At 45.1% G+C, this 15,091-nt stretch overlaps 6 protein-coding genes across 6 annotated transcripts; 3 read left to right on the forward strand and 3 right to left on the reverse strand.

Moving 5' to 3' along the window:
* Positions 1-3,150: 3,150 nt before the first annotated feature.
* Positions 3,151-4,351, reverse strand: K444DRAFT_604948 (uncharacterized protein). The gene is made up of 3 exons (XM_024878835.1): positions 3,928-4,351; positions 3,636-3,880; positions 3,151-3,565 (listed from the first exon to the last, which is right to left on the reverse strand). The coding sequence occupies exons 1-3, from the start codon at positions 4,277-4,279 to the stop codon at positions 3,260-3,262; spliced, it is 903 nt and encodes a 300-aa protein (XP_024726859.1). The 5' UTR covers positions 4,280-4,351; the 3' UTR covers positions 3,151-3,259.
* Positions 4,352-4,607: 256 nt separating this feature from the next.
* K444DRAFT_670739 (uncharacterized protein) lies at positions 4,608-7,350 on the forward strand. The gene is made up of 3 exons (XM_024887662.1): positions 4,608-5,581; positions 5,656-6,920; positions 6,973-7,350. Exons 1-3 carry the CDS (start codon positions 4,662-4,664, stop codon positions 7,200-7,202), a joined length of 2,415 nt encoding a protein of 804 aa, XP_024726860.1. The 5' UTR covers positions 4,608-4,661; the 3' UTR covers positions 7,203-7,350.
* Positions 7,351-7,585: 235 nt separating this feature from the next.
* K444DRAFT_712084 (uncharacterized protein) lies at positions 7,586-9,271 on the reverse strand (the record flags this gene model as incomplete). The annotated part of the gene is made up of 1 exon (XM_024888272.1): positions 7,586-9,271. The coding sequence occupies one exon, from the start codon at positions 9,269-9,271 to the stop codon at positions 7,958-7,960; it is 1,314 nt and encodes a 437-aa protein (XP_024726861.1). The 3' UTR covers positions 7,586-7,957.
* A 243-nt stretch (positions 9,272-9,514) lies between these two features.
* K444DRAFT_638537 (uncharacterized protein) lies at positions 9,515-10,510 on the forward strand (the record flags this gene model as incomplete). Its single annotated transcript, XM_024884274.1, has 5 exons — positions 9,515-9,543; positions 9,589-9,806; positions 9,891-10,028; positions 10,120-10,367; positions 10,424-10,510. 5 exons carry the CDS (start codon positions 9,515-9,517, stop codon positions 10,508-10,510), a joined length of 720 nt encoding a protein of 239 aa, XP_024726862.1.
* A 274-nt stretch (positions 10,511-10,784) lies between these two features.
* Positions 10,785-11,144, reverse strand: K444DRAFT_622567 (uncharacterized protein). The gene has a single exon (XM_024882125.1). The coding sequence runs from the start codon at positions 11,105-11,107 to the stop codon at positions 10,847-10,849; it is 261 nt and encodes an 86-aa protein (XP_024726863.1). The 5' UTR covers positions 11,108-11,144; the 3' UTR covers positions 10,785-10,846.
* Positions 11,145-11,967: 823 nt separating this feature from the next.
* Positions 11,968-15,081, forward strand: K444DRAFT_286820 (uncharacterized protein). Its single transcript, XM_024871623.1, has one exon. The coding sequence runs from the start codon at positions 12,079-12,081 to the stop codon at positions 14,968-14,970; it is 2,892 nt and encodes a 963-aa protein (XP_024726864.1). The 5' UTR covers positions 11,968-12,078; the 3' UTR covers positions 14,971-15,081.
* Positions 15,082-15,091: the final 10 nt, after the last annotated feature.

Genomic DNA, 15,091 nt, shown 5'->3' on the forward strand with positions numbered 1-15,091 from the left:
TATAAGCTGGTACTATAATAGAACTAGAGCCGGTCGAGATTAAGGACAAAGAGGAATTCGAGATAGAATTTATTATAGCCTATAAGAAGGACAGAAAAGAAAGAAAGTATCTTATTTATTAGAAAGGCTACTTACTAGTAAATAATATATAGGAACTACTAAGTAATCTAGAGAATATAGCTTAAGAATTATAAGAATACTTAGAAAAGAGTAATATTATAATACTATTAGCTAAATAGAGGTATAAAAGATAAATGCTTTTATTAGGAAACTATTAAAAAACCATATATTTATTCTTGGAAAAACTATATAAAAATTATTAAAAACTCTAATTTCTATATCCTATAAATACCCTATTCTTATAATTACTTTCTATTATCCTTATTATTATTCTTATTAGGATCCTTTTGAGAAATAAGTAGTAAATTAGCCTATAAAGCTATTAGCTATTAGTAAGAAATAAGGAAGAAGTAAGCTTACTTAATACTAAAGAATATTAACTATACTATTAAGAGTACTTTATACTTATACTAAGCTAGTAAGAATTACTTAATCTATTTCTTGGATTATTAGGGGAATTCATTAGCCTCAAATAATAGCTTTAATATAAGAAGTATATATAGTTTAGTATAGAAGAAGAGTAGTAATAGCCTTCTTCTTTTTAGGTAAAGGATAGGGAAGATACTTATATATATTAATAGCTTAAAGAAGGCGGTTTAATTATATTATATATACTTGAGGAACCTTAGATAATATTAGAATAAAGAATAAAAGAAGGAATTTATAATTTATAAGATTATATTTCTTGTTCTTAAAGTAGTAGTAATTATATACTAAGTAATTATTACTCTTAATATAAGTAAGGTCGGGAAACTTGGTAATATTCTTGGAATATTAAAGATAATAAGGGCAAATTAAAGATATAGAAGTATTAGCTAAATAGGTAGTAATAGGCTAATAAGTACTAAAAGAAGTATTTATCTTAATAAATAAAGAAATAGAAGAGGGAATTAGAAGGGGACTTAAATAAAGCTTAAATAAGACTTAAAGGAGCTTAAAGAAGCTTAAAGAAGGCTTAAAGAAGGAAGGCAAGGAATAAGGAGGAGCTGGGTATAGTATTATAATTAAGGAAAAGGAAGATTAGTTAGTAGAAAAAAGGAGGCCTTTTTATAATACCCTTTCTCCGAATAGTAATTACAAATTCGGAACCGGCTCTATACCAGGAATACCCAGAAAATTCTAAAGAAGAGATTTATAAATAAACTAGAAGATTGGATTAACTTTTCTAAGCTCTTGGGCCTATAGAGTAATAATTTATTTGCGAATAGAGGCTAAGTTAGGATTTATGAACTAATTAAGAGATTAGATAAGCTTTATATCCAATAGTATATACTATATTTATATTACCTTTATAAGGGGGAATTACTAGAGGCAATTTACGAACTAGCTAGGAAGAGTTAGTAAACTATATCCTTAACTCTATTATCTGATATAATAATAGGGCAATTATGGGAAGTTTTTAGGGAAAGCTAGTAGCCAGGAAAGTTTTAGGAGGATATTTATAAAGCTATTTGTAGTTTTCCCAGGCCTCTTGAGAATAAGGGCCTAGAAGGGGGATTAATATAATAGGTATATATAATGGTATATAGATAGGTATTAGATATTATAGATCTAGTTTCCTATTTTGGGTATAGCTTGTAATCGGAATTATATAGATTATATGGGATTTCCTAATTAAGTAAAGGGCTTTATATATTTGGCTAAGTACTAGGGAATATATAGGGAGACGCTCCTAGCTTTGGAAGGGGCATTAATTAGTCTCTTATTAGAATCAATTCTTGGAATTAGTTATATTTGCAAGTATTACTCCGTAGCTTACTTACCTTGACTACTTATATATTACCCTGCTATTATGTACCTTATACCTACTTATCTTAATTTTATTAATTTTATTTTTTTAAGATTAATATATATTAATATTTAGCTAGTTTATAAACTAATCTATTAATATTATATAATAATAATAATAATAAAGTATTAAGCTATTAGATATTTAATTCTTAAATTTCGAGAAAATAAGCGAAAATAAGCGAAAATATACGAAAATTATAACTTTTAAACTTTAATAACTTGAAACTTATAAATTTAAATAATATAAAAATTATTTCCCCTAATAAGATTTACTTAAAGATAAATAATTTAAAGTTTTAAAGTTTTATAATAAGTAGATTATAATTAATATTAAGTAAAAAATATATAATTTTTATATAATTTATAAATTAATATTAATAAATTATTAATATAATACTATAAGTCTTTTATTTAATAAGATTAATATTTCATTATTTTTAATACTAGTATTTTAAACCAAGTATTAATAGTATTATTATATAAAAAGTTATAGATTTATAAACTTGTTTGAAACCCAAGTCACGTGACGAAGACTTAACTGACCTGATTGTACCTCCAACTTGAAACACACCCTGAAGAAAGCCAAAGACAATCTAACAATTGCAAAACCATAGATGAAGATCTCGAAGCAAGACGTCTCTGAAATGGAAATAGGCTACATGCGACCGAAGTTGAAATCGAAAATGAAGCAGTCAAGCCACTAACTGGTAAACCTTTGTTTTTGGAAAATAACAACCAATTGAAACAAAGAAGGTTACATTTCATCGAACACAAACAGAAGTTACAGAACGACCTTTTTGTCTCCATGAGCCCCAGCAAACCCCACGAATGAAAATCCCAACCGCGGAAAGATCAGTCCAGGAACTCTATTGTTAGGAGCTCAAAGAGGCTCCTAGTCTCGCAAGGATCTCGAACCGGACCCTATGAAAACATATCTACTTTATTCTGTAGACGGCGCTGATATAATAGAACTACCGAATGCAGAGATACAATATATGGTAGCGCAGAAGATGAGAGGTGTGGGGGGCTTTGCTCCTGCAGGAGAACATCCTGCGCTATTCGAGCATAAATTCTCTATGATTGGTGGATGCACGATTAATAGACTTTCAATACTAGAGGAGGGGAGATTGATAGGTACCGTTGTAAGGGCAGTAAAAGAGGCAACTGTTGTTGCGAGTCAGCTTGGGAAAGGAGTTTAGGGTGTCAATAGAATGAGACTTTAGGATGTTGGATATATTTGGGGTCTTCATATGGCTAGACAAAAGTTGTGTCCCGTAATCTATTATAAGACTCTGTCATAGCCAATTGGTTTTTTTATTTTATTTTTTAAAATCTTCTATCATAGTTGTCAGGGATTTCCGCCACCAAAGTTCCCACTCACGAAAACGACAAGAACGGCAGCATATGCAGCGCAAGCTCCAAAGACTTCAGATCTCTGTGCATTTGTAACTAGGCCGACACAAAGAGCAAAGGAGACGGTGTAGAAAGCGATTAGGCCCAGCTTAATTCTGGGGCTCGTGACGCTATACAAATGATATATTGCCCCGAACAAAAGAGCGAAAGCCAGGACAATGTTAATAATTGCGACGAAGTATTGGAGGCGGCGCTCTGAAAAATAGGCAAGTGAGCTGTCTGTTTTCCGTTTCTTTGGTTTCTGGCACACTGAATCAGCATCGGGACTCGGTATCTCTCAATGGGTTATCCACCGCATGAGGGGTGCTTACAATGAACAGCCACGGACAACTGTAACGTATAAAAGACGTGAGTCGGTCTTCTTCAGTAGAATTTCGCAAGCTCATAAGGTCGTTCTTCTCTTTCTCTTCATAAATCCATGAACCGCGGCCGCCAAGGGTTGGAAAGCTGCCTCTCGGAGAATCGGTATTGTTGAAAACGTTGCGGAATGCGGTCAATGTTCTTGATGAAGGAGGCTTCAAAGAGGCCAAAGTGCTTTCCAGGAGGATGGCTTCACCTATATCGAGTTATTAAGGTATTTGCAGCTCGAGAGTTGTTCCTTACGATATTCCTTGAGCCTCTTTCGAATTTGCTTTGCCAGCTTCATTCGCTCCCACTCGCGTGTATTTTTCGGGTCCGAAGCCTTTGAGCTGAACAAGTTCCAGTCACTGGCAATGCCTTTATCTTCTGGACTACCACGAAAATCCTCCTCGTCGAAGGCATCCTGTCGTGCCTGAAGTTCTATCAACTCGCTCTGCAGATGGAGTAAATTTCTCGCTGACAGCCTATCAAATCGCCGATAGATCAAGGTGCTCTTGTCCTTGTCGCTCGCGATGAAAGCAGCGAGAGAGGGATAGCCTGTCAGATAATATATCTTGATGGCATCTGTCGACTCTTTCTCGGCATCTGAATGCATTTGCTAATGCGCGGTTGGGTTACGATAGCCCAACATCAGAAGAATCTTCTTGATAATAACTACATATATGAGTAGCCTCATGCACCCAACAACCCAATTCCAAGATTGGACGTTTTTATGGCTGGAAAGTCTGCCTTGCCGCAGGCAGCATAGTCAGACGTGGTAACCGCTGAGTGGATTGTTAAGCGAAGGCAGCACGGCAGGAAGATGCACATCTCCCCTCGCCCTGCGATCGTCACCAGGCGCTCACAATTCTTCATTCTGGTAGATATTTCGTATCATAGGTGCGACGATATCTGCAAGTTCTTGCCATACCATGAAATAGTTCCTCTTTAGTCCGAGACCATCAGGATAGCGAGAATATAATCTCGAGCTTGCCGACATGGCGGGGGTAATCGCAGCCGAGGCTGGCGAGGCTGGGTCGATAAGGATTCCATATTCGCACACAGTCCAAAATTCCAGGGAAGAAAAATACACCCACAAACAGCGTAAAAACCTTCGCAGGATACAGCTAGAACGGAGATTAGCACCACTTCCACTGGATCCAAGGAGTTTCCTGATACACAATGAAGACAAAGATTTTGACAACCTACTTCGGGGGATTCAAGGAAACGCTGACCGGCCCCAAAGCCTACCTGACAGCGTTGAGAATTTGGAAACTTCAAGCCAAGCGCATCAAAGCTTTTCTCGCACCCTCAAGACCCAGAAGGATCCGATTGAGAGCAATTCAAGACCTCCTGTCGTTCAACAGTCCGCGGAACTATATAATATTCAGAGAGGTTTCGACATGGCTAACCGAACAGTGAGCATAATTGCCAGCGCGAAACCACTCTGTACATCTGTCCTTGGAACTGCGAGAGATAAGGAAGATACTGTGCAAAAGGCTGCGATAACTCAAGTTACACGCACGAGATCAGACGAGAGGAGACAGAGCAACACGGCAAACGAGAAGGTAGAGCAGCGGAGAACAGGAACGGTCCGACGGGCCAGAAAGGTCCCGAAATTTGCATTTGAGCCTATGCGAAAAAAGAACGAGAACAAGAGTGAGGGAAAGGTACGGGATCCCGACACCAAAGTTGACCATAGGCCTACGGCGCTGGAGTTCGAGCGTGGTGGTGTAGCCGCTGTGGAGGCTCAAGGTGTATTCGAGAAATCAGGAAAAGTCGCAGCCATCGATAAAGAGGGGGGTGAACAGACTTCATCAAATAGTGATTTGAAAACACAGAGCCGCGCTGGGAGTTCTGAAACGGGGAAGAAGGTCATGACTGGGGCGGGTACGGGTTCCACGCAACCGACAAAAAGGTGCGTACCCCAGATAACTCTTTGAGCCAAAAGCCAAACCCCTCCTACGTCTTATCCCGGCTGACATCTTTAAGGACGCCACGTAAGCTAAAGATGGAGCTTCCCATGATCTTGATGGGGGAGACAATCCCGTCCACAGCTGATTCGGGGTCAGAAGAAAACATCATTTCCAATGAAGTTATACTGGCTCTGGGTCTTATTATTGATGATGCCCCCCAGCACCAGCGAGAGTTTCGTATGGGAAATAACCGCATAGTGATCGCCCTTGGGCGCATAGTGGTTGCATGTACCTTTGCACGAGACCAGAGCGTCCAGCTGCAGTGCTGTTTTTATGTCTTCCAAACTCTTATTGCACCTCTCATCATGGGCATGGCCTTTCTCGACGAGACGGAAACACTCACAAAGAATAAACATCGACTCCAACCTCGCAACGCTCCGTTGCAAGGACCACTCGTCTGTGCCTCACTCAACAATCCCAGAAGGCGATTGCGGTGTTTCGTAGTGCCAGAAGGCGTTCGTTATGTCGATCGAGCCGAGAAGCAGAAATGCAAAACCCTAGTCAATGCCGATACTGGTTCTGAATTGGACTTGGTGTCATTGGACTTTTGCATGAGGCGCAATCTTGGCATTCGCCGGCTGGACGAGGGCTACTCGGAGATCCAATTTGCTGACGGTAGCATTGGCTCCCTGGTCGGTCAAGTGAAACTCCGAGTTCCAATTGGGCGCTGGACAGGAGATGTTCTTGGACGAACATTTTATGTTTTTCCTGATCTGACTTGCGACATGTTGTTTGGGGAGGAGTTTTTGGATGAATTTGATGCATTCGACACTTATCGAGACACGGTATACCTGGAGGATGATCTCGAAATAGCTCAAGTAAGCACGATTGTCTGGCTCAGGGCATATGAGAGGCTCCTCCTTTGGCCCCTTCAGTCACGGCGGCAAAATAGCCACAACGATACGTTGGGACCCGAGATGAAAAGCTCTGAGGTAGTTCTGGACGCGGAGTCAGGAGTGACTGCGACCACTGCTCAATCGGATGGAGACCAAAACGTTGAGAATTCAAGATCAGGTCTGGAGGAAGTTTCTCCCCAACCAGCAGGCACTCAATCGGATGGAGGCCAAAACGTTGAGAATTCAGGGTCAGGCCTGGGAGAAGTTTTTCCCCAACCAGCAGCCACACAATCGACCAAAAGTCCACATAGCCGTGATCTACTGAACACCCCTTCAGGGGCAGCCTCTGTCTCGAAAAAGATGAGTATCGTAAAGTCGGTCTACAATTGGCTACTTGCAGCTCGACGGAGGGCAGTCCACCGCTTACGACATCCTCCACCTTTGGGTAAGTTAGTCTACATCAACGGGAAGGGGTACCAAAACTAAAAGGAATACAGCAACGAATTCTGAGCCTGACCTTGATGCTCAAATAGATGAACTAGATGCACGAGAAAATCGCCGGCGAGAAGAAGTTAAGAGAATGATCGAGTCCCTTCCACCGCAGGAAAAAGCAAACGCTACTGAGTTGGAAGTGGAGAAAGGGACTGCTTTCTATCGAGATAGGGGTAATCTGATTTGCTTGAGGGACAAGTACAAGGTTAACTCTGTATCTCAACGTGCATCTTGAGGCGGTGTAGCTTTGTTACTCTTGAAGGCTCTGCATTTGAAAAAAGGGTTAATGCGGGAAGTCGTAGGCGTGTATGTACTAATTCATGATTGGAAGCTTTTTCGTCTGAAATTTTTCAAACAATCAAAATACCCGAGTCTCTTCTTCGATGATAACACTTCAATGGTTTCAATTTGAAAGGCTATATAGTACGACGTAACCACATTCACCCTACTTATAAACCAGCCACTTTCAACAATTTCGCTCCACGATTAATTCTTATACTTCTAATACTACTTTACTTAAGTCTAGAAAAGCTATACAAAGCTATCTCCCGCGGCTTAAAATAGCCCACCGTATTCTAATATTATAGGACGGAATTGCGAACCACGTGTTCTTTGACAAGAGTAGTCCAAAATTGCTCTAGCAGAAACCCTGTAAGGGAGCAGAAACGGATTCCCGGACAGAATCCAGTAAGGAAACAGTAGCCGGGGTATACAGGAGGCTAAAATAGATTCCATATTATAGTGCGCAGGCTGGCTCAGGATACTCAGGCTCTGCTCAGGCTCTGCTCAGGCATACTCAGGCTTTGGTCAGGTACGCTCACCCTCGGCTCAGGTTAAAGCAGCAGCTGCTCACGTCCAGAGACTACTAAAACGGAACCAGCAAGGATGAGATTAGAGTCTGACTTTCGTAGACGTCACGCAGCCTCCATACTCCAGAAGCGAAATCTCAAAGTAACTTCAGTCCCATATAAATCTCAACAATTCCACCTCTTACGTATCAAACAGAGACTGCTCATCATCTTCACGATCCCCTCCATTCCCATTCCCGGCGCCATCAGGTATAGGAATCTCAATAATCTCATTATCATCCACAATCTCCCCACCTCCACCGAGATTCTCCTCAAGGAGTGGGATCTGAATCATCACCTCCTCAATCGGCGAATCCACCAACCACTCCCGCAAAATCCCAGCTGCACCCAACCCAGGACTGCTAGTCCGCACCGCAACATGATGCGGAATTGGACTCTCATCGGGGTCAAGGAATGGATTTTCTGCTTGGGGCCGAAGCCGCGGGGTGTCAGGTCTGAATCCGCCTTGCTCTTGTGGAGGGGCCACACGCTCACCAGCTGTTGGTGGCTGTCTTCTCGGCGCAACGCCCGATGTCAAAATATCCGGGTGTTGGCGGAGCGGGTTCGGATGTGCTCTGGAAGGAGGAGAACGACGACGTGGAGGCTCACCAGGGACATCATTGTGAAAGAGTGGGGGAGTAGGTTGAGCACCTTCGTTGGCATGAGGAATCCCAAGGTTGGCTTGGATGCCCAGCGAGTTTTCGTGCCCGCCAGCCTCGACGAGAGGATTACTGTGAGGTACTGGGTCAGGTGGTGTATTGCCAACTATGTGGGTGTCGCCGTTGGTGCTGGCGTAGCTGAGGTCGCTGGCGTGACTGTTGCAGGTGTTGGGATTGTTCAAATTCGAACCCACGCCACGCATCCACCGCCCGCTCCCCAATCCCCAGGCAACATAACAGCCAGTCATAACCACAAAATAATTAAAACTCCCTTCACTGAAGGTCTGAGACAGTAACTCCTGAAGAAAGCCATAGATTTTCAGCAGGAAGAGCGGATGTCTGAGACACATAGCCAATGCAAAGCATTCCCTCTCCACACCTCGTACCCTCCCAATAAAACTATTGTTTTTACTCGTACATCCATTCTCCTCGAATCTGTACGCACACTCTCTTATCTCTTCCATATGTTTATTGAAAACCGAGTTCGGAGCAGTGAACACCATGTATGCGAATGGCACGCAAACATGAATGTAAATAATCGTCGCTACGAAGTAAATTTTAAGGACGTAATTAAGATACCGGCGGATTCTTGCAGCGGTCCAGGGTTCGTAAGATGCCAAATAGATAGGGAAGCTGTGGCAGAAGAGGAGAAAGATGAATAGTGTTGGTAATCCATAATCAAAAAAAAGGTCGAGGAGGACGAAGCCGGCCATATCTGCGGTTATTACCAGGATCGATGCGCCGGTCAAATCTCGAAAATCTTTTTGGGTTTTGAGGAATACACGGGTGAGTGGCATTGCGATAGAGGGTACTATTTTTTCGGTAAATTTTAGAAGGGGGAGTTAAGAAAGTATTGTTTGTTGAGGGAAAGATCAAAGACGCGCAGAATTGCCGGATGCAGTACTTTGAGGGCGCAAGCGGTTATCGAGGACAATCCTTTGTACACTTTCCTTATATCTCATAACAAAAAATGATCCTCTGCAAGCCAACTAAATTTATAGAGCAATTATTGTTCCCTCCATTAAGCAAGTATTGATTTCATGTCTTCATCAGAACCCATGTGGAATTTGTAAGTTCTCTCAACATGCCACAAGATCTTGCTAACCAGTACCAGTTCAGCATTGCCGGAAGAGCCAATCGCAGAACATCTAGAGCAGTCCGAGGAGGACGAGGCTCACCCTATCAATCTCGAAGCTGAAGAAGTTCCACCCCAAGAAACGCAAGCTCAACCAGGGCTAATGGACCAGAAAACGGTACAGTGGTTAATTGACCAACTGAACTACTTTGGGCAATTGGTGCAAGTGATTCACGATGAAAAGATCCCCGCGGATTGTACGTCCAAAAATCAAAAGCTGAAACCTTGTTACTTATAAGAGGGGTTCATTAAGAAAACGCTGACCTTTCCGCCGTCTGCAGTAAATGAGACGCTTCAAAAAATCATGAGGAACACCCAGAATTTGCCCGAAATGATATCAACCTTGGACAGCCTCAACAGCCGCCATCTTCTCTACGAGTTGGGGACTAATGTGATTAAAACTCGCGTCCAAGAATTGAGTGAGTGATTTGCCTCGGAACATTTCCTGCCTTGCCATGGCTCTTGATCCCTCAACTCTAAGTTTCATTTGCTGACTCTCACCGGCTACAGCTGACCAAGGCAAAGCTGCGAATGTTCAGCTGTCAAACTTGTTTCAACTGCAAAGTCAGATCTTTCAGGGGCTTGGGAAGCAGCTCACCACGCTGCTAGAGCTCTCTGAGCGCATCGATCGCTTGGCAACTGGCGGGCGAAACGGTCAACGAGTCACCTTGCACACTGCTGCAACCGCCCCCGAGGGTTCACTCTTCAGTCGCGTCATGGCTGGGTGTCGAGCAATTGGGCGATTTTTTGGAAGTCAGGTAAGACGGATTCAAGAGTGCTATTTTGGAATTTGGTTGCTAACAACTCGGGCCAGCCTCTTGGCATCTTTGCTGCCATCATCCTGATCGCTGTTATCGTTGCACTGAAGATGTATGAGATGAGCCAAGGAAAAGAGCTTTAGAGGAGAAATGCTTGCAAGAATGGCATTTCATTACTTCGGGAACATTGATGGGATACGTTTTATATCATCTGTAAATAGAATGTGGTGGCGAGGGTATGGAAAGAGCGGGGCTGAATTTGGATTTGCTGGCAACACGATTGTATCATAATAGCAATTGAATCGAAATCCACAAGTACACATTTGAAATTCACTTGAGGTATCCGGGAGTCCATGCGATTGATGCATTTTCAACGAAGAGGGAACTGCAAATGAAAATTTCTGGTGAAGCTGTCAAAATCTCGAAATGCGTTCCAGCCATAAAGGACCCTAAAAAAATTATCCTATCACTCATAATCTCTACTTCCCCCCCAAGTTTCCCAAATTCTCTAAAACAGGTCGTGGATCTTTCAGCAGCTCCCGCCATCCCGGATTGCTCTCCAAAATCATCCCCACCCTTCCACTCGCCCTTGTCCCCACGAGAACCGGCGCACTTGCAGCGTTCTGAAGCTCCCGGCACTTAATCCAAATCACTAATAGTGTGAGCACAACCGCCACAACTTTCGGGAAGCCCTGAATCTTGTCAGCAGCCTCGACACTCCTCAGAAAGGGGAAGTACATACCTCACCACAAACCCACCAAATCACCCTTCTCATCAGCCTCCCCACCCACTGCACCACAATCGCCAGATCCCCAAATAGAGCCTCGAAAGTATCGACCGCTCTGTGGATATCAGCAGCCTGCCGATCCCTCGTCGCATGCTCAGATATCCAGTGAATACTTCTCAGATCCTCTGCGTGCAGTTTCTCGTCTTTGAGCCTATTCAATGCCTGCAACTTGTCGGCTTTGTACCTCGCAGCTTGCCGAAGACCTTCGTCATGTCTCTCGTGAACTCTTATATTCTCCCGTCCCTGCTCAACTAGGAAATTCCCAACCCCGGTTCGGATATCTGTAAATATTCCTTGGAATGCCCCCAAGTGTTTATTTACTTCATCGGCCGCTTCTATCACCTCTCCTAAGCGATTGGCGATGTCAGGCAAAGGGTGTGTGACAGCACTGGCGGTGAGTGAAGTGCCTGTGCTGGTGGATGGTCCCTCTCCAGGGTCCTCAGATGTTTCGTCCGTACTGTCCTCAAAACGCCTGCCTCGTCTGCGTAAACTGGGAGGAGTTTGGGGAAAACTGGGAGTTGGACTTGGTCTGTCCGCGCCAATACGTGCAGGCTGTCTCTGTGGAGGGGGAGCACTGGGTGTCCCAGACGGTCGAACTAGGCGTATTTCTGGAGGACTGATAACATCGGGGCGTGGCTGTCCACTTGGATGTACGAGGATCGGCGAGGGCTCATCACGCGCTGCTCCATCCTGGTCCGCCATGTTGTAATCTCAACTTGCAAATTGAAATGAGAGGTAAAGTACGGTAAGAAGTATCAATGCCTATGTTTCGTGGGAAATTTTCTCTTTCAAGTGTTTATAGTGAGAAATGACAAAGCCATTTTGTTGTCACGTTGAACGAATTGCCGTTTGCGGCCTGCTAGTTGTTGAATCCGGCAATTCTCCACATCACGCTTGCAGCCATCAAAATCTCCTTTGTTTTCCATGAAGAATACCGATTCAAATGGCTGTGAGAGACTTCTCAATTTTGCCGTCATAGAATTGAAAGCCCTCTCACTTCGAATTCAACAGGATAAAATCAAAATTCGTGGACGAAAACACGGAAAATTGGAAGCGATGGTTTCTCACCTCGATAACCCTGTCTTCCTCACCATTATACCTTACCTCGTGTACCTCTGGACTCTCTTCTGCCACACGTTTCCGATCAACCGAATTAAAGGGCCCATAACATCAAAGCTTCTCCTCGGATATCTTCGATGGGTCACCAAAGTCTGGTGCATAGCAACTTTGGGCTACCTTGTCATATGCCTCGTCTTCGCACTCCTCACAGCCTCAACACCGTCCTCAAGACTTTCCCAGATACTCTCCGGGTTAACAGAGTGCACCCGCCGTTCCAACATCAACAAATGCAATAGCCACCAATACGTATGCTCGTTGCTGCGGAAGGAGTGCTGGGCTCTAGCCATGTGTCTCTCGCAATCCAAACAACACGCTATCATATCTGAGATTCTCCTGGAGTGGATCTATCAATTTTGGAGCGGCTATTACTGGTTTATCCCGCTCGCCAGCTTGTACATACTCATCATCGCTAGGTTTCCTGGAGATGTCGCTGCAAGTGGGTACGGATTTGGTGGTAGAACTTGTGTGCCTCACGGTCCTGATTCTCCAGATGCTGAAGCCATAGAGGAAGCAGTAGGCAACGACCTCCATGTTCCTCCAACCCCGCCTACCCCACCTCCTCGTCGCCGGGTTCGTCTTACCCATCGCCAGGATCGTTCTCGCATTCAGGCTCGTTTTGCTCGTCAAGATGCGACTTTGAACGAGAATGTGGACATCGCACGACCGCAAGACCCAGCACAAGCACAAGCGTTGCGCAGCGCTGGTTTCCGAGCCATTCCACCGCCCGGTTTCGTGCACAACGATCTGAATCCCAACCCGGAAGGTCGACTTCGCGCCGCCGCTTACGAGCGGGATCACTTCAGACTCTTAGACGAAGCCGACAGGGCATTTCATATCTTTAGAATCGGGGGAATCACTGCAACTCCAAATCATCTGGCGGAACAAGGACTTGTCGAAACTCAGGATCCCCCATTCCATCCTCCAGAAGTCGATGAAGCTCGGGTCCCAGGGGCCGGTGTTCCCATTGCTGGTGAAGGAAGGCAAGCCTTGCTTCTGTCGCGGAGCGGTCATGCGGAATCGGCGGTTGACCCGAATCAGCCACGCCACCCTGTATATGCTTGGGATGCTATAGGTCTTCTGGTCCCAGACCCTACGCTTGAGCATCCCGATGCGTTCGTAGATCGTGCGGGTAGGCGATACAATATAGTAGTCCGCCGAACAGGAGCTACTGTACCTCTGGCCCGAGCTCGAGAAATCCTCGAAATCGTTGATGAGGATAAACAGGGTGGAGAGGATGCAGAGGGCGGAGGAAATCAAGAGGATAGAGAATATGAAACCGGTGACGAGACTGTAACAGATGATGGGGATCACAACGGAGGAGGCCCATCGCCTCGAGAAATCGAAGATTCAACGGCCAGTGGCCCAAACTTCGGAGAAGAGCTTGCACATCAAATGGCTCCTATCCCAGCCCCCCGACGGCCACGACCTATAACCACGGAGCTTCTGCAACAATATCGTCTCAACCTACTTGCTCATGAACCCCCTGTTCCGGAGTTCAATAGGCCTGTAGGCTCTATCGAGAGACCTGCCGGAGACGCTCACCCGGAGCCAGGCGACTACTGGGCCGACAGTCGAGGCGCAAGATTCAGCATTACCCAACTCCGGGGCGATGATATTCAATTCCTCTCTCACGATGAAGTGACCCGGATCCTAAATGGACCTCCGCCGGGAGAGCAACCAGTTGGTGGCCCCCACTTTGAAATAGGCCCAGCCACCCGAGCTTGGTTCCAAACTCCCGCGGCCCAGGCACATTTTCTGGTTCAGAATGATATGCATCCGGTTGCTTTCGAGGAGTCTGCAGAAGGCGGACGCATCGAGACACTTCGGCCGCGCTTTCCTCAGGGAGATCTTGTGGCATATGATGAGGCAGGTTTTGCCGACCAACGCTTGGCTGCCTTCGTGATGCGTGACGAAACCTACATCACATTTCTAGTCGTGGATCATGTAGGCTATGCTGTGGATCCAGAAGAAGTACAAACTGCGCAGGACCTTCACAAGCTGTGGCGTCAGCGGGCTTTCGACGCGTTGCCATTTGTCGATAATTTCATAACCCACAACAATCTCTTTTCAACCACCTATCCTGATCCACAGCCTGCTAGGCCGCAGATGCCTCAAGGTGAGCTTCGACCAGAGCAAGGACGCCCGACGCACCTGCTGGATGATACCCAGACTCGGTATCTTGTCTATAGGCGCAATGGGGTACAAGACATGGTGCAACCTCAAGAGGTTCTGCGGCTCCAAGACGAATTCCTCCTGCGGCAGCTTCAACTGCGGCGAATTGACGCGATACCATATGTCTATAATTTCCTCACCTCAAACAACCTCTTTTCAGTCGCACATCCCGATCCGCCACTACGTGCCGGGCCCGAGATGCCCCACGGAGATCTTAGACTCATTGGAGAAGACCCGACGCACTTGCAAGATGAGACCGGGACCAGGTATCAAGTCTTCAGGCGACAAAATTACGAGCCCACAGCGATGGAGCTGAGCCTTGTGCCGAATGGCGAGGTTCTGCGGCTGCAAACTGAATTTCTCCAAGTATACCAGCGGGCGAGACAAGATATCGAACCAGAGAATCGAGAGCAAGGTAACGGACCCGGGACTGCGAGTGATCGAGAATATCCAGCAAGTGCACCAGCGAATTGGGATGGCGAATCCGGGAGTACGGACGGTCAAGAATATGCAAGAACTTTATAGAAGGGGAGACAGAGGGCCGTCGAACAACAACAGCAAGAACGTACCTCAGATGACGAGGTCTGGTTGCCGAAGAATCGTCCATCCTTTATAAGAGGGTAATCGAATGTTTCTAGAGCAAGAT

The sequence above is a fragment of the Hyaloscypha bicolor genome, assembly GCF_002865645.1.
Source record: "Hyaloscypha bicolor E unplaced genomic scaffold K444scaffold_189, whole genome shotgun sequence".
NCBI classification, from domain to species: domain Eukaryota; kingdom Fungi; phylum Ascomycota; class Leotiomycetes; order Helotiales; family Hyaloscyphaceae; genus Hyaloscypha; species Hyaloscypha bicolor.